The sequence below is a fragment of the Pyricularia oryzae genome, chromosome 2, assembly GCF_000002495.2.
Source record: "Pyricularia oryzae 70-15 chromosome 2, whole genome shotgun sequence".
Taxonomy (NCBI): domain Eukaryota; kingdom Fungi; phylum Ascomycota; class Sordariomycetes; order Magnaporthales; family Pyriculariaceae; genus Pyricularia; species Pyricularia oryzae.
Window position 1 is genome coordinate 1,799,720 of NC_017850.1, and position 21,704 is coordinate 1,821,423.

Below are 21,704 nucleotides of genomic sequence, written 5' to 3' on the forward strand. Positions count from 1 at the left end.
ACAAGACGAAAAAAAAAGGGGGGGGGGGGGGCATAAACAGAGGACCCACCTGTCAAATTTCAACAACCACTGTTTACTTCACAAGGGCAGGGCATCACAATGCAGAAGACAAAAAGGGTGGTTCTATTATATAGAAGTAAAGTTAAAATAACAGCAAATGCATTTTGCGTTCGACTGGCACTCCAAATGGAGGCGCCCGACCTCGAAAATCAAAGATACACAAGAATCTCAGGTCCCATTGCAACGGCGATGTATCCAATGTGAATGGCGCTCCAACTCTGTGCACCTGCTCTTGGGTGCTCCGCTCCCGGCTACCTAGCTTGCAGGCGTGCCAAATCTCAGGGTATCAAGTGTTCGGAACTTTCAAGATTCAAGCAGCAATGGACTCCATATCACGCCTGCCGTTCTTCTTGCCACCGTTCTTCTTGCCGCCCTTCTTCTTGCCGGTACCCTTACCGGCATGGTGGGGTGAGCGGGTCTCGAGATCGTGCTCCTCTTCGTCGGCATCAACCTCGTCAAGATCACGTCTGCCGTTCTTCTTACCGCCGTTCTTCTTGCCGCCCTTCTTCTTGCCGGTGCCTTTGCCGGCATGATGAGGTGAGCGGGTTTCGAGATCGTGCTCCTCTTCATCGGCATCAACCTCGTCAAGATCACGTCTGCCGTTCTTCTTGCCGCCGTTCTTTTTGCCGCCCTTCTTCTTGCCGGTGCCTTTGCCGGCATGGTGGGGTGAACGGGTTTCGAGATCGTGCTCCTCTTCATCGGCATCGACCTCGTCAAGATCACGCCTGCCGTTCTTCTTGCCACCGTTCTTCTTGCCGCCCTTCTTCTTGCCGGTACCCTTACCGGCATGGTGGGGTGAGCGGGTCTCGAGATCGTGCTCCTCGTCGGCCTCGGTATCGGCCTCCTCAAGGTCACGTCTGCCGTTCTTCTTACCACCGTTCTTCTTGCCGCCCTTCTTTTTACCAGTGCCTTTGCCGGCATGGTGGGGTGAACGGGTTTCGAGATCGTGCTCCTCTTCATCGGCATCGACCTCGTCAAGATCACGCCTGCCGTTCTTCTTGCCACCGTTCTTCTTGCCGCCCTTCTTCTTGCCGGTACCCTTACCGGCATGGTGGGGTGAGCGGGTCTCGAGATCGTGCTCCTCGTCGGCCTCGGTATCGGCCTCCTCAAGGTCACGTCTGCCGTTCTTCTTACCACCGTTCTTCTTGCCGCCCTTCTTTTTACCAGTGCCTTTGCCGGCATGGTGGGGGGCGCGGGTCTCAAGATCGTGCTCCTCGTCGGCCTCGGTATCGGCCTCCTCAAGGTCACGTCTGCCGTTCTTCTTACCACCGTTCTTCTTGCCGCCCTTCTTTTTGCCAGTGCCTTTGCCGGCGTGGTGGGGCTCACGAGCCGCGATCCTTGGTGTCTCGATCTACAATCGGTTAGCCCAGCTCAAACCCAACTAAAGGGGAAACAGTTCGTCTTACCTCAGCGCGGCGCTCCACGGCTGGGAGTGCTAATGCTGATCCAGCAAGAGCAACTAGGGCACCCTGTGTCAAGAAATGTTAGTATGATGCTGTATATAGGCAAGTGGGAGGGACCGCGATGGGACCATCAGGATGTGAACGTACAACATGGCGAGTAGCGAGGCTAGTGGGCCTGCCAAGGTCGAAACCGTTGACGGCAGAAGTGGCGGCCAGGCCAGTAAGCAAAAGCTTCACGAACGATGGAGTATGCATCTTGGCTGTAAAATGCTGTCCGGCAGCTGCTTATGAAGTGAATAATAATAATAAAAATGAATGAACGAAAGTAAAGTGAAACAAAGAAGGGAAAGAGAAACACCCTCGAAGCCTGCTGAAGAATAGAATGAGGAGAATAGAGAAGGTTTGTGATGGGACTGAGCAAGTTCGAGTCCTTTATAATAGTCTTGGCTCCGCGGAGGTACCTGCATTGGGCTGGTAGGCCTCCCCTACCGACGGCAGACCCGCGTCCACAAGATACCTCTTCCAGGTTGAGTCCTCGTTAACGGTCTCAGACGAAGATCTTTGACGTCTGCATCTGGTTTCGTGCCCTGCCACAGGACTTGGACGTGAAAAAGGGGGTTGGTGGGGACAGAGACGGTGGAAACATCCCGGCTGCACTACTGATTACAAGAACGCTAGAATAAGCCAGGTATGGATCGTGGGGTGGATGTCCGGCGAGGGTACAGGGTTCGCGTCAGCTGGACAACGAGCAGCTGCTTATTTGGGTTCCACTGATATCTCCTTGCTAAACGATGGGATAACTGGCAGGGGTCAGAGAGACAATGGAGGAAGCATTCAGGGAGCACGCCGGCAGGGTAATGATCACTTGGCTCACTTGACAGCCTGCAATAGCGCCGTCAGCAAAAGGGTGGATGTGTGAAACTGCATTTGACCTGCAACTCCGGCCTGTTACAGTTGGCCACACCCCAAGTGAAGATGCTACTACCTATTGTAGCCTCAAGAAGCCCAAAAGGAAGCGCCGTGGATGGATAACACCACGGAGTACGACACTAGTTAGGTCCGGCTTCCCTGGGATGATTAGGCTGCAACTGGCAGATGCGGAGAGGGACTGGGCTGCAAAAAGAAGACATGATATTATGGGAATACGTTGACTTGCTGCGAAGTTTGCATTACTCGCTGTACATGTTTCTATCGGAGTGATAGATTGTCAGCAAAAGAAGATTCCCAGATGAATGACGAGGGGGGGGGGACGCTTGCGACTGAAACGATAGTTGCACATGAGACATATCCACACCACCATCGATAGAAGTTGTAATGGTAGAACGGTGTAGCTGTCTTGCTTTGTCGTGGTACGTTTGTATTGTATCTCGTCTAGGGCTCCAGTCGTTCCTCGGACATATGCGGGTTCGCGAGGTGTCAATAAAAGCTACGGAACAAAAGTGCATGGATCGCGTGCTACTAAAAGTGGATATAAAGACGTGCTGCCAATCACCTACGGGTTCCACCACAATGCCAAGACTGAAACCAGCAGGAACCCCATAGTCTAGGCGCGACACCCCAGTAGGGATCCTTGCCAGTAGTGGAACATATACTGTACTATGTATATCGTTTTATTGGTCGGTAGCATATAAGGTACCAGAGTCAGAGGATCCAGGGGGATTTTGATGGCGAGGCTTGCGAGGGTATGGCAACCAGGGACGACTATTCTTGCCTTCTCGCCACAACGGGTGGGGCAACCCCAACCAAAATGTATACAAGCGCCGTGTCTCACTGTACGTAGTACAGTATTATCCCTCGCGGCTCACCTAGGCCCCCATGGCGGTTGCTCAGACAAAAACAAAAACAAAAAGATTAAATTGACAGCGGGCCCAGTCGCAGCGATTTCTTCCCACAACCTTGGTGATGGATGCGCATTCCGAAAATCATATTCGTAGATCGATGCTTGGCGAATGCTTGCCTCTTAGAGCCCACAAAAAGTGCCCCTGGTGCCCTGATGCGCGCCAGCCTCAAACCTACTTGCAGCCCCATTCCGCTGGGCCCGATTGTACCACCTAAAAGAACAATAACATGCTTCTGTTATGGTTCTTTTGTCTTTCTCGCCCCTCACGTATGTATAGTAATCTCGCTTACAAATGAATATACGGGACCAGGCCAGAAAAAACCCTTCATGTTGGACGAACATTATTGAATCTCCGATCACGAGACTCAGTTCACTACGGTGTTGCTTTCAAAGACAAGCCATGCTAGATATCGTGCAGACCTACCTCTACCAGCCTTACTTCGTACTTGTCCACTTTTGCCGACCTAGTTACCCAGATAGACACGGAGGCTAAATATCCGTACCTACATGTACGAAGTAGACGTTTAGTCTGAACCTCGCCATCTCAACTGGGGCGCCTTCGTCACTCTAACACATTCACATAACGCTAGTGGGTATCAGAACTCCTTTTGGGGGGCAGCCCCTTAAAAAAATTTCGCACCTTCGTCTCATCTTGGCCCCCACATGAGCCAATGCGGGTTACAATTTTGGATTCTTCGGATGAGATATTCTAGGTACAAAGCAGATAACATTAACAGGTGTTTTTGTTATAGGAAAAAAAAAAAAAAAAAAGGACGACCTCGTATTGATGGGCGTATACCACGTTCTATCTTGGGCTTGTTGAATCGGCACTTGATCGCACTTCAAGATAGGGCGAGCATACGTAAGGATAGAAAATCAATCATACATGGGTAATTCCTGTCCTGACTAATACTTTTAGATGCAAAGCTTGCCTAAATGAGAGAAGGCTATGTCTTCATTGTCTTGGCACGAAACGCGGGCCTGTTTGTCACAAGATCACCGCCCGACCCCCTCGATCCTTGCCATGGATATCCGTTTTATAGGTACAGTACTGTACCTTCAATGAACGACATCGTGGTACCGAGACGAGAGGAGCTCGCCAACTCGCGTCCTCTTTCCCTCCTCCTAGCATATTGATCTTGATCGCTCTCGAGGCTGCGGCTTGTCTTGTCACGTCACTCGTGATCTGCAGACACTGTTTGATGCGCATTAAGCGCATGATGGCACCGAGGATCCAAACTTGGTCTATTTTGCAGTGTAGACTCTGCAAATAAATTACAACAAACCAGGGCTAGCAATGGCAGCTGGCAGTGTAGTGCCTGTGTCAGTGCCTGTGTCAGTGTGCCAGCGTGAGGAGGGACGCTAGTGCGCGAGTCTAGAACCCTGGCAAGCTGCAGCTGCTCTTCGCTTCGCATCCCCGCCCACCTCCTACCGGTACAACGGTCTCTCATCCCTCCTATTCGAATTTCGAACTCCAGGATATTTCCGCTGTTATACCCGCCATAGTAGCGCTTAGACCCGTCCATTGCTGCCGACCCGCAGTCTGCTTCTCTTCCTCTTACATTTCCTTCCAACTTGAAGGCTTCTTTCTTTGTCTGCATTGTGTGTTTGTGTGTTTTTCCACCTAATCTTCTTGGATTTTCTTGGTTTTACTTCTCTTTACTGTCTCGTCTTGTTACACAGCCAGCGCCCGGAGCGCCTTTTCTATTCTATACAAACTCGTCTTCTGGTGTCTTGCTGTTATCATTTTCTAATTGCCTCTTGACCACTGCTGCCGGACATCTTCATATTCCATACAAGACCATTGCAACAATGTCCAAGGTCTACCATTCCGTGCCCTCGGATGAGGAACGAAGCAGCGTAGATGCAGAGAAGTCTATGCTGACTTTCAGGCGCGAGAGGGGATCTGTCGCCGGGCTTTTGGAGAAGGCCAGGGCTCACTGGGCTTGGATCGGACATGCCGTCTTGCTCTCAACATCACTCACCCTCTTCACATTATCATTATGCAGGAGAGGGCCGCAACTTACAGACCGCACAGTCACCGAAAACTACTCGTCATATTGTAGGTTCCCATCTTCATGGGTATAATTGACAAGACACCCGGATGGACTTGACTGACAAATCGCAGCACCGGTTGCCCCAATCGTCAAGTACGAAACAGTCCGATACAACCTCACGCCCATTGTGGAAGGGCCATATGTTGGATTTGGGGAAGAGGTAGACAAGGCCTGGGAGCGCATCACCCTGGACAGTAAGTACCCAGTCCCATAAAATCTCCATAAAGTCCCAGAAGCAGCGCATGTACACCATGCTCCGACAAAATGGGATGCTCTCTCGTACGGTTTCGGATCAAGACTGACACAAGTGATTAGTGGGTGACACGTGGATGACCGAAGAGGAAGTTAAACGCCTGGGGCTCCCGCTGGACTCACTCAAGCTCAAGCACCCCAAGACCGGCAAGGAAGGCTATCGTGCGGCCGTAGAGGTATTTCACCAGCTTCACTGCCTCAACTTGATCCGTCAGGCGATCTACAAGGACTACTACAAGGACCTCAAGGGTGATGTGGGCGAGGCTGAGAGCCCGGAGGACCTCACAGGGCATGTCGACCACTGCATCGAGACACTGCGGATGAATCTCATGTGCCAGAGTGACATTGGCATGTTCACCTTCCGACTGTATCCCGAGTACGGCTACGCCGACGACGACTATTGGCCCGACTTCAGCACGTTGCACACGTGTAGGAACTTTGAGGATATCAGGCAGTGGGCAATTGATAATACTGCGTCCTGGGATCACAATGTATGATTGATTGGGCTATCAAGATCGAAGCAGATTGGCAGATGAATAAACAAGACAGAAGAACCGAAACAGTATATGTTCCAAAGAAAGCGCCAACAAAACAAATGATGTGGTAATTACATGCTTCCACCACATGATCGAAAAAAGCTTAGTTGCGCTTGAATGTTTTTTTTTTTATACTTCCTCTCTTTTCTTCGTCTTCCCCCTTAATTACATCTTTCCTCTCCTATTTTTTTGTTCGTTTAGACAACGTCACTGTTGGATTGATATTTCCAGAAACGAGGGCGCTAATTATCCGGTTGGCCAATCGGCTCGCCTGATCCAGGTCATCAACCCAATCAGCGTCATCGGACAACATGTGAGGAAAAACTCCAACGCACCATTACGCGCGGTTGGTGGGCTAACCTGGTAGCCTTGCTGTATTGGGCATGTACAGCAAGTCAGAATCTGCACCTGCCCTGACAGCAATTAGGTACTGGCTGCAGAAGAGGGCACTGTAAAATTTATCGCGGCCGTGGCTTGGCATGGGATAATACAGAATGAAAACACACCACTTTTCGCCCTCGCTTCACTGTACATCCGAACCTCGAGCCTGCATGTCTCAACCAATAACATGACTCAAGCCCCACTTTCCAAGCCCGCGAGAAATTATCCACGACGACTCGTGGTGCAACTGGACATGACGTTGGCTGACAATGCTGAGAAATATGGCCACCGGGATGTTCATGAAGCCCGGCTGGCCTGGTAAGGGCCCGGTAAGTAAATGAGGATCAAAGCCTACATACCCCACTGTGTTTGCGAGTTCGGAGAGCATTTTGGAGGTTTTTTTTTGTGTTTTTGCGTGAAGTTGACTTCAACCTCGCGTTACAATGAATATATCAATATGATATTGTTTTGATCACCATCTATGCCTCCAAGACGGCCCACGCCTCATGAAAAAAACACCTTAGCTAGCTGCCTAGTATGTGACAAATATGCATACACTTTGCGAACTTCTCGACAACTAAACTGCATCACGACTTCATTGATTCTTAGCTCCGCGCCATACCGAGGCGCCCGACGAGATCCACAACAAGAGCAGGGGTCTCACCCAACCTGCTTGTTATCTGATTTGATCCCCGCCCCTCTTTGGGACATCCCCCGTTTTAATGTATTTTTTTTTTGCCATTGACAACAGAATTTAAAATTGACTGGTCGCCATTCCGCGTTGTCAATTGAACCGCCCCTTTCTCTGTTCTTACGGGTCATTGGCGTTGCTTCAGATTTCGCTTTCTTTCCATCCCATATCGACCGACAACTTTGTTTGTTGTCTTATCTTTTTTTTTTTTTTTTTTTTTTTATGTCTGTTGAAATCTTCGGCAGCTATTAAGTTGTGTCTACCAACAAAGTTTTTGACATAAAAGACCGGCCGATCTTTCGGATCGCACCGCATTTTTGCCCACCATGGATATTGTTCTGGAAATAACAGACACCTTCCTATGGGACTACATGTATGCCTTTGTCGCACCGGCCACCGCACCACCCTACGACTATCCAAACTTGTCAAATGGCACGGCCGTCGCGCACAATGGCTGGGAATACAAGCCGACGACCGCCCTCTTCTCCCTCGAGCCTTCGCAAGCTGCGTACCAGAGCGCCCTGCCGAGAGATAACATATACCGACAAGGCATCTCTCTGTTTTTGATTTACTGGTAGGTGTTCGGGCGACGGAGAACCTTAACCCAGTATCATGAGATGGTTTGCGCAATTATGGTCGCAAACCGTTCTCAAAAGAACATGTCAAGACAAAGTTTAGGGCATCAACAGAGTTCAGACGCTAACCTTAAGCGTTTGCCGCTGTCAGGATATTTGGCGTCTTAGTCTACTACATCTTCGCGACGGCCTCATATCTCTTCATTTTCGACAAGAAGCAAATGGAGCACCCGAAGTTCCTGAAGAACCAGATCAAGCTCGAAATGATCCAGGCCAACAAGGCGTTTCCCATCATGGCCCTCTACACCGTCCCCATGATCCTCCTCGAGATACGCGGATACAGCAAGCTTTATGACTCTGCCGACGAGGCCCCGGCCTGGTGGTACAACTACATCCAGTTCCCGCTTTTCCTGGTATTTACCGACTTCTGCATCTACTGGATCCACCGCTGGCTGCACGCCCCCATATTCTACAAGCGCCTGCACAAGCCTCACCACAAGTGGATCATGCCCACGCCGTTTGCGTCGCACGCCTTCCACCCGCTCGACGGCTACGCCCAGTCGTTCCCTTACCACCTCTTTCCCTTCATCTTCCCGCTGCAGAAGGTCGCCTACATCGGTCTTTTTGTCTTTATCAACATCTGGACCATCCTGATCCACGACGGCGAGTACGTCGCAAACAACCCCATCATCAACGGCGCCGCCTGCCACGCCGTCCACCACTTTGCCTTCAACTACAACTACGGCCAGTACACCACCCTGTGGGACCGCCTGGGCGGCAGCTACCGCGAGCCCGACGCGGATCTGTTCGACCTCAAAGCCAAGATGTCAAAGGAGCAGTGGAACAAGCAGGCCAAGGAGATGGAGAACTTGGTCCAGCAGATCGAGGGTGAGGACGACCGCGTCTACGGCGAGATCAGTGACAAGAAGACGAGGTAAACGACCAGTCCCCCACGGGACACAACCTGCGGTAAACTATGGATCGCACTCTTCCTTGAGACCTCTTGGTCTCTGAGGGGATTGCACTTTGTTCCTGTTTTCGCACCTTATTTGCTTTTGATGTACATAGAAAGGTTCGCTGGCCAATTTGCCGAGCTTTGTTTTCTTTCTCTTATTTTTCTTCCCTTTGGCTGTTTCTTCCGGGCGTAGAACATTGCGAGAGCGAGCATTTACATCCTAGGTGTTGATAAATGATCAGCTGCTGCCTGGGACTCATCAGCGTTAGACTGTCTGGCTTTTCCCCCCTCTTCTCTTGTGGCTCGGAAGCATTTTGGGTAGAATATCTTTAATATTTTAATGACCAAAAACCTTAAGACGTCTTTTGGAGCATTCCTTGGTTGTCAATTTACAAGCTTGCATGAAAATCCGGAAAAGAATTGTGAAAGAATAGAGGCATATGCCTCGATATTGTTCAATACTGGTATCTCCTGGAATATACAGTCGCTGATATTAGGCCACACATTTCCTCCCATGTGTGTATAAGTGAAGAGCGCAATGTATGTCGGATCAGAACTAAGGGAACAAACGGAAAACAAAACAAAAATCTGTCAATCCGCTGATCGCCCACGCCGACTGACTCCTAGACGAGCAATGCAACTCATCATGCTGGTCCGGTGGAGCTTGCCCAGGTCCCTGGTATAATCAAGGGCAACGCCGGAAACGCCGGAAGCGAGAAGAGAACCGTCCCCAAAGTGACGCCAAAATAAGAAGGAAATGGAACACAAGTAGCAAAGCCGCACGTATGTATAAGAGGACGACAAAGGAAAATATAAATGAATGGCTCATGTTGGAATCCGGAGTATGTGCAGATTAGATGAGGCGCAGCCAGAGATTTCTCGATAAGTCGATATTGAGGAGATCGAGTGGACCCAGATGCGGGTGGCAGCGAGACTGCCTACGCCTCCTATAGTGTACATGGCTGCCTTTCTTGCACAGAAAAAGCTATATAGAGTTTGGCGGGGGCTGGGTAATCAATGTACCCCAGTTGTGGTCGTTTACTGAAGGTAGCCAGTGTGAAGAGGCTGGCAAGGAAGGAGGCGGCGGGTTTGAGGGTGGCTTCCGAGGTGTGCAACCTCCCCCCGCTCGATAGGGAAGAGGTCGTCTCTTGTGGTTGTAGCGGGGGGTGAGGTCTCGATTATGAGAAGCTCACGAACTTGGGGTCTCTCGGCCTGCCGTCCGGGCCGATCCCATTGTCACGGAAGCGGTTTTCCATGTAGACTTTCCTCGCCTCGTCGAACCGTAGCCTCCTCTGCTTCATGATGCGTAGAATCTCGGCCTTGGCCGCATCGTCCAGGCCGGCCCTCGCGTCGCCCTCATCGATGTTGCCGGTCAGGTCAAAGTTTGCCGAGGAGAGACCAGCCTCGGCGTCGTCGGAAAAGGATGAGCCCAGCTGGAGGCGCGAGTAAAAGTAGTTGCTGCCGGGAAGGTTAATGTCTCGCAGTTGTGACGTCCAGCGTGCACGCGAGAGGTAAAGGCCCGTACCGAGGACCATGACGAAGAGTATTGTGCTGTAGAAGAGGTAGGCCATGATGGAGAACCAAACTTCTGCTGCGGAAAGGTGGAGGGCGCGGGGGGATGATGTATTCGAGGAACCGAAGCCAGAAAAGAAATTCCAGGGGTGGACAAGGGATCGAATTATTGTGATCCTTGCTAAGTCAAGCGAAGCGAGGAAATGTTACTTGGTTTCGTTCGGCCTTCTGATTCAGGTAGTAGTCGAATCTAGCGGACCTAGTGGCTAAAAGCAAATGCTGTGCTTACAGATAGCCGCTCTTCAGTAGTGCCTTGGATACGTCCGAGAGTTGGGTGCAGATAGTTTAGTTAGAAGTCTTCAGCAGGGACTTTCGGGCGGGCTTCTGGAGGATGACGAATGCGACTAGGATGGGAGTAGTAATTTCAAGGGTTTGTCGTGTCTGCTCTGATGAGCGCGAAACTATTTACGAACTGTAAGCCACACTTGCTTGTTTCTTGCCGATGCAGGCAACAACGGGGGTCGGGAAGTATTGGAGCTGATCAATACAGTAATCAATCTGGGCTGGGCATGATGCCACAGAACCCACGTCTTTTTCTTCCCTCATTGATTTAGGATCTGGGCTTCCGGGCGCAGCTGCACAAGCAAAAGCAATACTGACCTCCCCTGCCGTGGCACGTCCGTCAATAGAACGTCCAATCCTATTGACGTACAGATCATGCGTGCACGCTGATTTGACTGATCCGTACGCACGGACCAATATTCGTTTTGCCCGCCCGCCACTGGCTGCCACTCTGCCACACTGCCACACCTGACTGCCCACTAACGGGCGCCTGACCCCACCCCTGCCTCTGCCGGCCGAGGGCTCGTCTGGAGCCCACAGATTTTGGTGTTGGTCGAAAAGCAGATCAATTTTTGAAGCCATCTACAACCAGTCCCCGAATTAGTCCCGCCAATTCGCCCTCGAACCTACCGCCAAAATGTCCAACGTCTCTGCTGACCTGATCTGGGAGGTTGTCCGTGAGTTTTGGCCCCGAACAAACCGAGAGGATGGAAGAAGTAGGAGGGAACGATTGGACCTGAGGAACTGAACGAATTTCGTGCCTTGGATATAGGCAACCAGAATGCCTTCCTTGAGAAGCGCAACACCAACGGCGGCGTCCAGTTCTCGCGCGACCCCCTGAACCTTACCAACAAGCACTCGCGCAAGGTACGAATATTTTCTCGAAAGACTACATCCCATTTTCTTTTCAGGGCCTCCAAGAAACTAACGAAAAATATAGTACGCCGGCTTCGTCAACGACAAGGTACAATGCACATAGCCACTGCAAATTGCAAAACCCTGCTTCTACAACCGACCCTTGGAGCGCTCGACTGACGAAATGACGTTGTTTCTTGAAATTACAGGCCATTGGTGTCCAGGCTTCCTCAAACGAGAAGGGTGGTGTTGCCATCACCAGCAAGAAGGCCGGTGCCGGTAACAAGCCCGCCAGCTCGCAAACCACCACCACCTTCCGCCCCCACAAGAACAACAGGAGGTAAGGAAAAAATACTTCCCTTGCAGGATCGTGCGGTTACTTGGTTGCTCAGTCATTCGAGTATACCTGCCCACGACCCTCCGTCAGACTCGCAAACAGCTGGACATTTGAACTAACGATGGATGCGTGTTCCCCCTCCCATAGCACCTTCAAGGCTGTTGCCAACCAGACTGCCAAGAACGGCTACCGTGCCGACCTTCGCCAGGCTGCCGTCGCCCGTACCAGTGCCATCCTCAAGTCGCAAAGGCCCGTCAAGGCCGAGCCCGAGAAGAAGCTGCGCGGCAACGCCGCCAAGAAGGATGAGGCTTAAATGAGCCGAGGGTGTTATGTTTGTCATGATGGAGGAAGTTTGAAAGGTCGATAATGACGTTTTCCTGCCGGCTTAGACTGGGGTTGAGGGTATTTCTGGCGTCCAGCACATCCATTTGGAGTACTTTCAGGCAGGCTGAAGCATGTCCTTCAGTCGATGGCATAGGGATAATGGGAGTAAAGCATTTAGGGCTCTCACATTAGGTTTCCAGGTGCGGCATTGCGCCTAGGTAAAACCCCAGGTCCCTCGGATCAGGCGTCGGGGAGAAGAAAATGAAACACCATTTTGATGAAGACGGCGTTCCAATCCCAATTACATTCAAATGGTTCACCTTGCAGATTGTGATCACGTTTGTCGGAGATCATGGCTATTAGCCTCGGCTCCTGTTACCCCAGCTCGGCAATACGCGGAGCGGTATCGTTGACTACTGAGCTGCACCCGGTGCAGCCGATAATGCTTCGGAGGATTGGCTGTTCTAATGATAAAAAACCGGAAACTCCTTGCTCAACAAGGACACATCAATCTAGAGCAAGTCACTATCGCTGCATGTTGACGAATCTACGGCCCAGGTAAGGTAACTATATACCTAAGTAGGTAGGCAAGGTAGGTAGGCAAGGTAGGTAGGTAGGTAGGTAGGTACCTATGTTGGTTGATTGGTAGGTTCAGGTAACTGAAGTGCATACCTTACCTAGGTACAAGCGAGCAGGGCAGAGCAAAATGTCTACGTGCTACAGTTTCGGTCGCCATTTTGTCTCTGGCATGTGTTTCGTCCCAGCAAGCAAGTACCCTAGCCCCTCTGACAGTCCCGCTTCACCGTGCGGACCAGCGAGCTGAAGGGCAGCTTGAGCTACGGCACAAGACAGTCCAGTCACGTCAGCCATAGCCAGTGAATGAGTTAGGTGACCTCTGTTTACCCCTCAGTCCTCAGTGAGGCAAATCCACTTTAGCTTTGAACCCACGGGCATGTATGACCAAGGCTATTGTGGGACGGACAGCTTTAACCTGCTTCGCGGGTTGGTCGGAGCCAAAGAGCTCTCTCCATTTGAAGCTGGTCCCAATTCTCCACCCCCGCCTATTGCTTGCTTCTTCTCCCTCAATCATCAAGGTCATTGACAAAGACATCGATATCTTTGGATATAAAAAGGTCAGCTGAAAGCATCTTCTCTGCTTCGAGAAAATAATCTCTGGCGCTCCTCCCAGGAAACATTATTGTTGACAAGGAACTTCTGGTCATTATATTCCCAGCTAGCCCCATAAACCCCTCCCCCGCACTTTGGTAATTCCGCAAAGCAAAGATGGTCAAGGCCGGTACGCGAACACCCCCATCGCCCACTGTCATGTAGCGAGCGACGCCACGCCAATTGCAGCTTGAGGGCAGCCCCCCAATTTCTGACGAGAAAGCAAATTCAAAATCACAGTTGTTGCTGGTGCCGCCGGTGGCATTGGACAGGTTTGTTTAACCCTCACCGGAATTAATTGGTTTGAGAATTATGTGTAGATTTGGTCTTGTTCTGACTTATACTACGCTTCCCAACAAACAGCCCCTTTCGCTGCTCCTGAAGCTCTGCCCTTTGGTCGATGAGCTTGCCCTTTACGATGTCGTCAATACCCCCGGTGTTGCCGCTGATCTCTCTCACATCTCCTCTAACGCGGTATGTTGTAACCCAAACATGCTCGAATTCTTCGGCTGCTGGTCCGTCCATTGCTAACATTTCTTACAGAAAATCGCCGGTTACCTTCCCAAGGACGATGGTGGCAAGAAGGCCCTCAAGGATGCCGACCTGATTGTCATTCCTGCTGGCGTTCCCCGTAAGTTGGGAGCCCCTCAGGCCAGCCATTGACAGGGGCCTAGCCTAGCCAGCTGCGCAAACATGAGAAACCTCTAACACACTTTACGCCCCCACGCTACAGGCAAGCCTGGAATGACCCGTGATGATCTCTTCAACATCAACGCCGGCATCGTGAAGGGACTTATCGAGATCGCTGCCGAGGTCGCCCCCAAGGCCTTCATCCTGGTTATTTCTAACCCCGTCAACTCAACGGTTCCCATCTCGGCCGAGGTTCTCAAGGCCAAGGGTGTCTTCAACCCGCAGCGCCTCTTTGGTGTCACCACCCTGGACATTGTCCGCGCCGAGACCTTCGTCGCTGAGATCGCCGGCAAGTCCAACCCCCAGGAGTTGACCGTCCCCGTCATTGGCGGTCACTCGGGCGAGACCATCGTGCCCCTTTTCAGCCAAGTCAAGCCTGCCGTCACCATCCCTGACGACAAGTACGACGCTCTCGTCAACCGTGTTCAGTTTGGCGGTGACGAGGTCGTCAAGGCCAAGGATGGCGCTGGCTCGGCAACCCTCAGCATGGCATATGCTGGCTACCGGTAAGATCTTGTGAGCTGTGGCTGAAACGCCTGGATTATCTGACAAATGCTGCCTATAGATTTGCCGAGAAGCTGCTCAAGGCCATCAAGGGTGCCAAGGGTCTCGTTGAGCCCAGCTATGTCTATCTCCCCGGTGTCCCCGGTGGCGAGGCAATTGCCAAGAAGACCGGTTGCGACTTTTTCTCGGTTCCCATCGAGCTCGGTGTACGTTTCTCTCGTTTTCACAAAGCCGATAATCCTGGATAAGAAGCTAACCCGAGCGCAATATTTTCCAATTTTCAGCCCAACGGAGCTGAGAAGGCACATGACGTGCTCGGCGAGCTGACCAGCAAGGAGCAGACGCTTCTGGAGGCAGCCGTCAACGGACTCAAGGGCAACATCCAGAAGGGTGTTCAGTTCGTCAACAGCCCTCCTCAAAAGTAAAAAAGACTGCCCCATTTGATGATCCATGTTGTCAACAAGCGAGTTTGCCTTGAGCTTCGATTTCAACCATACTTCATAACCTGGAGGGTGTGCGAGATATGAGGTGGAAAGTTCAAGTGTCGTTTGCAGACGAGTCCACTGCTGACTCTGCAAGTTCCTCTCCTAGGCTGTAAATTATCTGGGTTAGGATGTGGCGTGAAGGAAACAACCGATCCGATATAGGGATGCAGTCTGTTGTGGCGATTTTAGGGCCTGCTTTTTGGTCTTGTGCATCTCGGCGAAGGTGGTTTAGGATCGATTATTACTGCACGCTTGTCTTCGAAGCTGTATACCTACAAAATCCAGGCAAAAATCCGCTTTCTATGACAACTGGGTGAAGTTGATCTTGGTGATGACTCTGTGCATGGAGTAGATATGGCATGGCCATGCCATGCTTCGTGATCGTGGTTGACTCTGCCGATTTTAGCCGCAATGACGAGCCGCTTTCGTCTAAGCCTTTGCAGCAACGGTCTTGATCTGGAAAACTGCCCCCGGGAGCTCCGTCGTCTCCGCCTGCACGGTGGCGTTGACACCCATAGCTGCCAGAGCGCCGCGAACAATTCCGCAGGGGAACCATAGAAACTGCTACTAGGTCAGAACCTCGATTCTTGCCACCCAAGGTTTACCCGCCTCATGCACATACCGGTTCTGCTCTCATGACTGCCTGGCCACCGGCTTCTGAGCTCATTTTGGCGAAAGGCCGGAAGGAATTGTCGGTCAGGACGTAAACACCCTGATCCGAGTGATGCAACAAGAACACGTCAGTTTCCACGGATTCGTATATGCACTAGAAAACGGTACCGGTTGGGAGACATACCCTGTGGTTCGTCTTCAAATTATCGACCTGCTTGCGGAACACAAGCGTCCACAGGTCCTTGCAGATGAACTTGATCACGTCCAGCGTGTCGTTGAGCCGTGGACGATCCTTGGAGAACCTGTATCGTCACGTCGGCAGAAGAGAGCCTCTTCGTCAGCCCTTTCAGCCCAGAGTACCTCAGTCCTTCTACCGCTCGCCCATCCAGCAGCCAGAAAAAAAGCCCCCTCACGGAATAGTGGGGGAGGTGTCAGGCTAGCAGATTGGTAGGACGGCGAGAAAAACAAGCAGAGGAGGATGTATTTTTTTCCCGTCTCACCTCTCCACCAGGCCCTGGCCGACCCGGTACCCCTGGGTCTCAAGCCTGTAGAACACGGCATCTCGCTCCTCGTCCTCGTCCATGATCCCGCGCCGCGCCCCCGGCGGCGCCGGCCTCGAGGCGGACGAAGCCGCATCCGGCCCCGATCTTTGTGCTTGTTGTTGTTGCGATTCTTCCGATCTTCCCTCCAGTGCGGCAGCCGCGGCCTCGACGTCGTTGGCGACCCGGTACGCCATGGGGACGAGCTCGATGAGCAAAAAGTCGAGGCACGACGAGCTGCAGAACATGGCCGTCGGGTCCGACGCGTTGTACGGCGGCATGACCGAGTCGAACGACATATTGGCGGGGGTTTGTGCGGTGGTGGGTGTTTGTGGTCGCGGTGGTGATAGAGGTAACAATCCCTTTTTGTACTGCCTGTCCTAACGGCTCCCTTGTTTGGAGTTCGGTGTTACGTCCAACGCCTTGACTCTTGAACGGCAGCACGTAGGAAGCTCGGGTAGTTGACTTGTTAATTGCTCTTGTCGGTGACGCGCGCGCCAAAGTTCGAAGCTGTGTTTTTTTTTCTCTTCTTTTTCTTTGCACGTCTAGTTCGCTCACAGGTGCTTGAGAGAATATGTTATCTGTAAGTAAGTGCTTCACAGTAAATTGGGTCCAAGTAGCCGAAGTCGATTGTACAGTTAGAACTGGGTTTGACGAACAGCTTGGGAACGCTCCGTGGTAATGACAAGAGTAAGGTGCCGACAATTTGGGTGGGGCTTTCAGCGTGGCCGGGAGCTTTAACCAAAAACAAAACTCAAGTTACCAAACAAACCCTAGCGAGAATCGATTTCACTGCACTTTGATGATTTCATTCTGTTAATGTCACTTTTTTTTTTAGACTGTTATCGCGTTATTTGTTTTTCTTTGTAACAATTCAGCTCGATGCTCAGGTAGTTTGATCTCGTGTAGAGCATGCTATTTGAGAAATGCAAGCATGCGAACGTGTGGTATAATACTCGAAAGCTCGATATGACCAGGATGCTCCTACACCTCGCGGTATAGAGACCGAAAATGTTCAGTTACCCAGCCTTACATATAAAAAACATCGAGTGTCTCTCAACGAGCCCTGCCTTTTCGCCCTCCCATTGCATGAATAGATTTGTAACCCCTAAACGCCTTGCCTGAGGTCCCCATTAAGGAAAACATTATCGAATACAGTATCAATCTACGATGATGAGTGCTGAATGTCCCCACTCGTTTTTGCCTTGAAGACCAACTGGCTTCATTCCGCGAGCCGAACTATATTATATGCTCGACTAGTGGCAGGCTTTGATGACGTGGGCGATTCTAGTAGAAGCCATTGACGTTCTGCCTTTTTGTCGGCGGGGGGCCAGAAGGCTCATCGTCGTCCGACAGTGTCAAATCAATGACTGCTGCCGAGCGCTTAGTTCCCGCTGAGGCAACCGAACGGGGCATAGTTGACCCCTCTCTTGAAACTCCGGTATTAGGAGTGCTGGGTAGCTGTAACGACCGACTCGGGGTGGCTGTCCTACGACCGCTGAAAATGCTGATGTCGGATAATATCACTTCATCATCGACAATGTAGTTGGTCTCATTACCACCTCCATTCCCGGCCTCGTCCCTCAAGTCCACCGACTCGGAGCCTGGTATTCGCCATTCTCCACTGGGATCGATGGTGACCTGCTCGATCGACTGCGATGTCTTGGCCAGAATCTCACGGGCATACCTGTAACAGCGAGGTTAGGCAACGTTCAACGCAAGAAGCTGAGGCGCGTGGATAGCCAGCTTACTCGTCAACTGCAAGACTGTCAAAGGGAGCAGGCTTGTTGCAAATGGGGCATATCCATTGCGGGCCTTGCTCTTGCAGCTGCAAGTAGGAAAGTGCGTCGAAACATTGTATGTGTTTACACGCCGTAGACCTGACAGGATCGACCAGTCGCGAATACGATAGTGGGCATTTCAACGACATATTTGATGATGTCGTCTCAATCTCCGTATCCTGTGCCTTGCGAGTAACTAAAAAAGATGTATAAAATGTGAGCTGGCTTGCGTCCGGCAAGGCACTGCATGTTGTTCACTCACTTTCCGAAACCACAGAAGCCCGGGGGATCTTCTTGCCGGCTCTGATCTTCTCAACAAGCGCAGGGGCCTTGTGCGACTTGCAGGCGTAGATGGAAATGTAATACCTCTGTAAAGACACAGCTGTTAGCACAGAATCACTCTCGGCACCACAGCCAGACAACGCTAGGACCAGAAATCAACTAAATTTCTGGACTCGGATATGCCTGACTTGTGTCTCTTTCTTCTTTTTGGATGGGACACGTCCCTTGTCGGTCAATGCATAAGTGAACTCGACATTGTTGATATAGCCCGCAGGCCTGAGTCGCAACTGATCAGTGATGTCAACGGGTCTGGTGGAGCCGGGTTTGTTCTTCAGGCCTCGGAGGTTCGCCTTAACATCTCCACCGTTAACCTTGAGATCCGACTGGTAGGGGAAGGCAATGTCCTGGACGCCGGTATCTGCCGTGGAACAAAACACAAAGATCCTGATTGACGGGTCAGACAGGTGATTGCCGAGCTCATGCGCCTTTAACGAGATGGCGACCGTGTTGCGGTGATGTGCCATGGCTTAGCCCCGAATGTCAGTATGGATAGACAGGTGGATGAAAGAGGGCATCAAGGTAAAGACAAATTTACTCACCGTCGCATACCCTGACGTCGGCTACAAGTGCCTTGGGTTCATAGAAAGGACTCGGTTTGAAAGTAACTCCTGGTCCCGGTACTGTTAGGACATGTTGAAGCCAGGGTGAGGGAGACTGGCCCGTACGACTGGCATGGTGTGAGAACCCTGAGTTGGGTCTGTAGCTGTTTGAATGGCCGGAGGCAGGATAGCCTGCGGCCGGATAGGTCGCTGATGACTGCGAATACGTGGACATGGTGCGAGATGCGACCGGCGTGTTGCCGTAGAGTGGAGGCGCAGACGAGTGAGCATTCGGATAGTACTGATTACCGGATTTTATGCTCTCAATGCTGCTTTTGATTTGCTGAAACCGGGAACGATCGCGTTCGCATTGGTAGATTACTGCGCAAACGTTAGTATATGACGATGAGGCGCGCACGAAAATGCCGCGCGACAGACCAGACAAGGTGTAGGGCAATTTGGTAGGTATGTGTTGGCCGCGCTTCTGAAATGTGCATGTGCAATGGGGTTGGAAATGCTGGGGATGGAAACGAAGGCAGTCAAGCTGCACATAAATAGATAGGTTTTAAAAGCCAGGAGGAACATATCGATGGTCAGGTTCTCCGTTCAGGATGCGGCACGTGGTGCAGGGCTGGAACGGCTGCCTGTTTGTCCAACTTACGTTCCACGATACGGCGTTGAAGGTCGGCTTTTACGCCAGAGCCCTTCAATCCGTTGATTTGGCAGATTGATTGAAGCTGGCGGTTGAGAAGCGTATTGCTCTGTATCAGGCTGACCAGGCTTTGGATCTCCGATTTGGTGGGTTGTTGTGCTGTCATGGCTGCCGTTGGTGCGGTTTTGGGCGGGTCGAGTCTCGAACCCACCACTACCGACGACCTAAAATCCTCCAGTCACTTCGTCCAGGTCCAAGAAAGGAAGGAACGCCTTCGCGGCCTATTCTGCCTGAATCTGATCTAGAAAGGCAGCCCAGATACTAGGTGGAGCTGGAGGCAAGGTAGGCGGGTAGATACCTAGGAAGGTCGGCAGGTACTGGAGTGGGTACCTGGGCAAAAAAACCCAAATCTTCTCACTTTCCCGTCACCTCCAATGTACCCAGGGATAGGTGTTTTGCCCAAGAATATGTTGACCAAATCAACAAGACAAAGCTAGTTGCTCTAAAAGACAGAAAGCACGCGAAGGGGCGGCTAGACGCCGAATAACGCCCAAAACTGCGAATCCGTCACCAAAGTTGCGAGGCGAAAGAGAACTTCAGGAGTTACTGCCTGCACTGCCTAAGCCTTGTCTGGAAATGTCGCCAATATATCCCTCTCAGCTTCGAAAATGCCCAATGCGCCCTCGTAAAGGACTGCCAAACGGGATGGGGATAGACAGAAGCGGAGCCAGAGGTGCCGCCGTCGGTTGCGGTAGATCGATCGGCAGGGGCTGCTTCGGGATGTGCGCCGGCTACGGGGATGGAGGCTTGCGCGAAGTCACCGTTGTTCTGTACTTATCTGTCGACCAGGTGTTCATATCTGTCAGTAAAAGTCTCAACCGTAACGGCAGAAAAGGAGAGAAATCACAAGGCAGGCAGCGTTTTGCGCTACGTAGATGACTGGCGCGATGCACGCTCCGATGCCACGCCCCGCCGCGAGGCGTGGAGGCGTAGCTATGCGTTCCTAGGTAGGCAGCTAGAAACCCGGAGATCCCATTGTGGTACATACCATTATGAAGGACTCTCTGATTGCTCAGGTGTCGAGAAATGAAGTTATGTCTATTGACATGGGGGCAGGGGAACATTACTGCCGCCCAGGCTGGTTTGAAGCGATGATGAACGACGTTCACGTCCGTCGAGGCTGAAGCGCACTCATCCCTGAACAAAATTCATTGGCTGACACGGTCCGTGGCGGGGCTTGCAGGGGTCCGATCCGCCCCAAGGCTTAAACTGATTGAACTTTTTTTTTTTTCTGCCGCATTTCCTTGAAGGGCCTGTGGCGGGGCTACTTGAGCATTTACACCCATCCGTCTTCACGTCAATTCGATTAAAGAGCACCGGACTGGTTTATTTTCCATCACTCATAAATTAATACACAAGCTTTCCTGGAATTCATCGCAAGAAATATTCAGCCTTTCAATCGGGTTTCATAGTCATGGCGAAATCACTGCGGGCCAGCTCAAGGAAGGCCAACAACCAGAGACTGAAGCGCAATGTCTTTGGTCCCGTCGAAGCCGCTCGCAATGAGCGACTGTCAGCGAAACTGATGGAAATTGCAACCCAACCCAAGGAGGCCAAGATGGAGGATGCTGCTCCAGGTAAGATATGACCATTTTTTTGCTTTGTTTGGGGACCGCAGAAGGATTGTTTGTAGCCCGGCATGAATAAGTTTGCTTACTGACCGCCTTCCTTAGAATCCGACGAGAACGCTCAGGCAGAGGACGCTGCAGAAGACGCAACCGCCACTGGTAAGCTATAATTTTGACCGTTCTTTGATTTTACTGCACTTTCTAACACTAGAAACCTTTAGTTATGGAGGTAGATTCGGGATCAGCTCCCAAAGCTGCCTCATCCAAGAAGAAGAGGGTTGAGAAGAAGCGAGGAAAGAAATCCAAGTCTGCTATAGTGTTTTCCAGCTACAAAGACAGGATTACCAAGAAGAAGAGGTGATCTTGAATTTGATGTAATGATTTCTCTTTCTTTGTTGTTAATACCCATTCATCAAATTGAGCCTGGGCCGGGCTTTTACTGTCATATAAGGAATCAATGTACATACGAGGATCCGATGCGAATGAATGCTCCTTCTGCTCAGTCACTCGCTCTCACAATGAAATGAAATTCTCGAAATTCTCATGTTTGGATGAACCCCTGGCCCGGTGATCCTGCAAGTGCATACAGGGATCACGGTGAAATAAATGTGGGGCATTTAGTGATGAAAAGCGGTAGCATTTGTC

At 51.3% G+C, this 21,704-nt stretch overlaps 9 protein-coding genes across 9 annotated transcripts; 5 read left to right on the forward strand and 4 right to left on the reverse strand.

Moving 5' to 3' along the window:
* Nucleotides 1-370: 370 nt before the first annotated feature.
* MGG_08830 (uncharacterized protein) lies at nt 371-1,879 on the reverse strand (the record flags this gene model as incomplete). The annotated part of the gene is made up of 3 exons (XM_003713801.1): nt 1,611-1,879; nt 1,467-1,529; nt 371-1,411 (listed from the first exon to the last, which is right to left on the reverse strand). Exons 1-3 carry the CDS (start codon nt 1,716-1,718, stop codon nt 371-373), a joined length of 1,212 nt encoding a protein of 403 aa, XP_003713849.1. The 5' UTR covers nt 1,719-1,879.
* A 2,992-nt stretch (nt 1,880-4,871) lies between these two features.
* On the forward strand, nt 4,872-6,260 carry MGG_08831 (uncharacterized protein). Its single transcript, XM_003713802.1, has 3 exons — nt 4,872-5,365; nt 5,432-5,554; nt 5,676-6,260. Exons 1-3 carry the CDS (start codon nt 5,116-5,118, stop codon nt 6,107-6,109), a joined length of 807 nt encoding a protein of 268 aa, XP_003713850.1. The 5' UTR covers nt 4,872-5,115; the 3' UTR covers nt 6,110-6,260.
* Nucleotides 6,261-7,318: 1,058 nt separating this feature from the next.
* MGG_08832 (C-5 sterol desaturase) lies at nt 7,319-9,111 on the forward strand. Its single transcript, XM_003713803.1, has 2 exons — nt 7,319-7,794; nt 7,947-9,111. The coding sequence occupies exons 1-2, from the start codon at nt 7,547-7,549 to the stop codon at nt 8,731-8,733; spliced, it is 1,035 nt and encodes a 344-aa protein (XP_003713851.1). The 5' UTR covers nt 7,319-7,546; the 3' UTR covers nt 8,734-9,111.
* On the reverse strand, nt 9,000-10,973 carry MGG_08833 (uncharacterized protein). The gene has a single exon (XM_003713804.1). It carries the CDS (start codon nt 10,319-10,321, stop codon nt 9,929-9,931), a length of 393 nt encoding a protein of 130 aa, XP_003713852.1. The 5' UTR covers nt 10,322-10,973; the 3' UTR covers nt 9,000-9,928.
* Nucleotides 10,974-11,127: 154 nt separating this feature from the next.
* MGG_08834 (ribosomal protein L28e) lies at nt 11,128-12,480 on the forward strand. Its single transcript, XM_003713805.1, has 5 exons — nt 11,128-11,281; nt 11,377-11,471; nt 11,545-11,568; nt 11,669-11,799; nt 11,944-12,480. Exons 1-5 carry the CDS (start codon nt 11,242-11,244, stop codon nt 12,107-12,109), a joined length of 456 nt encoding a protein of 151 aa, XP_003713853.1. The 5' UTR covers nt 11,128-11,241; the 3' UTR covers nt 12,110-12,480.
* Nucleotides 12,481-13,138: 658 nt separating this feature from the next.
* On the forward strand, nt 13,139-15,350 carry MGG_08835 (malate dehydrogenase). The gene is made up of 8 exons (XM_003713806.1): nt 13,139-13,253; nt 13,355-13,417; nt 13,528-13,559; nt 13,651-13,761; nt 13,831-13,918; nt 14,021-14,483; nt 14,543-14,687; nt 14,766-15,350. Exons 2-8 carry the CDS (start codon nt 13,405-13,407, stop codon nt 14,904-14,906), a joined length of 993 nt encoding a protein of 330 aa, XP_003713854.1. The 5' UTR covers nt 13,139-13,253; nt 13,355-13,404; the 3' UTR covers nt 14,907-15,350.
* A 45-nt stretch (nt 15,351-15,395) lies between these two features.
* MGG_08836 (BET3 family protein) lies at nt 15,396-16,416 on the reverse strand (the record flags this gene model as incomplete). Its single annotated transcript, XM_003713807.1, has 4 exons — nt 15,396-15,527; nt 15,589-15,678; nt 15,763-15,880; nt 16,079-16,416. 4 exons carry the CDS (start codon nt 16,414-16,416, stop codon nt 15,396-15,398), a joined length of 678 nt encoding a protein of 225 aa, XP_003713855.1.
* Nucleotides 16,417-17,404: 988 nt separating this feature from the next.
* Nucleotides 17,405-19,597, reverse strand: MGG_08837 (MIZ zinc finger protein; the record flags this gene model as incomplete). Its single annotated transcript, XM_003713808.1, has 6 exons — nt 17,405-17,804; nt 17,869-18,094; nt 18,161-18,266; nt 18,369-18,706; nt 18,780-18,848; nt 19,441-19,597. The coding sequence occupies 6 exons, from the start codon at nt 19,595-19,597 to the stop codon at nt 17,405-17,407; spliced, it is 1,296 nt and encodes a 431-aa protein (XP_003713856.1).
* Nucleotides 19,598-20,743: 1,146 nt separating this feature from the next.
* On the forward strand, nt 20,744-21,599 carry MGG_08838 (uncharacterized protein). The gene is made up of 3 exons (XM_003713809.1): nt 20,744-21,068; nt 21,165-21,218; nt 21,281-21,599. Exons 1-3 carry the CDS (start codon nt 20,906-20,908, stop codon nt 21,418-21,420), a joined length of 357 nt encoding a protein of 118 aa, XP_003713857.1. The 5' UTR covers nt 20,744-20,905; the 3' UTR covers nt 21,421-21,599.
* Nucleotides 21,600-21,704: the final 105 nt, after the last annotated feature.

Excerpts from the sequence above, each read along its gene's own strand:
- MGG_08831 (XM_003713802.1), top strand. The coding sequence starts at position 5,116 with ATGTCCAAGGTCTACCATTCCGTGCCCTCGGATGAGGAACGAAGCAGC. Across the intron at positions 5,366-5,431 it reads CGAAAACTACTCGTCATATT|CACCGGTTGCCCCAATCGTC; the intron begins GTAGGTTCCCAT and ends GACAAATCGCAG. Across the intron at positions 5,555-5,675 it reads GGAGCGCATCACCCTGGACA|TGGGTGACACGTGGATGACC; the intron begins GTAAGTACCCAG and ends ACAAGTGATTAG.
- MGG_08832 (XM_003713803.1), top strand. The coding sequence starts at position 7,547 with ATGGATATTGTTCTGGAAATAACAGACACCTTCCTATGGGACTACATG. Across the intron at positions 7,795-7,946 it reads TCTCTGTTTTTGATTTACTG|GATATTTGGCGTCTTAGTCT; the intron begins GTAGGTGTTCGG and ends TGCCGCTGTCAG.
- MGG_08833 (XM_003713804.1), bottom strand. The coding sequence starts at position 10,321 with ATGGCCTACCTCTTCTACAGCACAATACTCTTCGTCATGGTCCTCGGT.
- MGG_08834 (XM_003713805.1), top strand. The coding sequence starts at position 11,242 with ATGTCCAACGTCTCTGCTGACCTGATCTGGGAGGTTGTCC. Across the intron at positions 11,472-11,544 it reads CCAACAAGCACTCGCGCAAG|TACGCCGGCTTCGTCAACGA; the intron begins GTACGAATATTT and ends CGAAAAATATAG. Across the intron at positions 11,800-11,943 it reads CCCCACAAGAACAACAGGAG|CACCTTCAAGGCTGTTGCCA; the intron begins GTAAGGAAAAAA and ends CCCCTCCCATAG.
- MGG_08835 (XM_003713806.1), top strand. Across the intron at positions 13,560-13,650 it reads CCGCCGGTGGCATTGGACAG|CCCCTTTCGCTGCTCCTGAA; the intron begins GTTTGTTTAACC and ends CCCAACAAACAG. Across the intron at positions 14,688-14,765 it reads CGGTTCCCATCGAGCTCGGT|CCCAACGGAGCTGAGAAGGC; the intron begins GTACGTTTCTCT and ends TCCAATTTTCAG.
- MGG_08838 (XM_003713809.1), top strand. The coding sequence starts at position 20,906 with ATGGCGAAATCACTGCGGGCCAGCTCAAGGAAGGCCAACAACCAGAGA. Across the intron at positions 21,069-21,164 it reads GATGGAGGATGCTGCTCCAG|AATCCGACGAGAACGCTCAG; the intron begins GTAAGATATGAC and ends CGCCTTCCTTAG. Across the intron at positions 21,219-21,280 it reads AGAAGACGCAACCGCCACTG|TTATGGAGGTAGATTCGGGA; the intron begins GTAAGCTATAAT and ends AGAAACCTTTAG.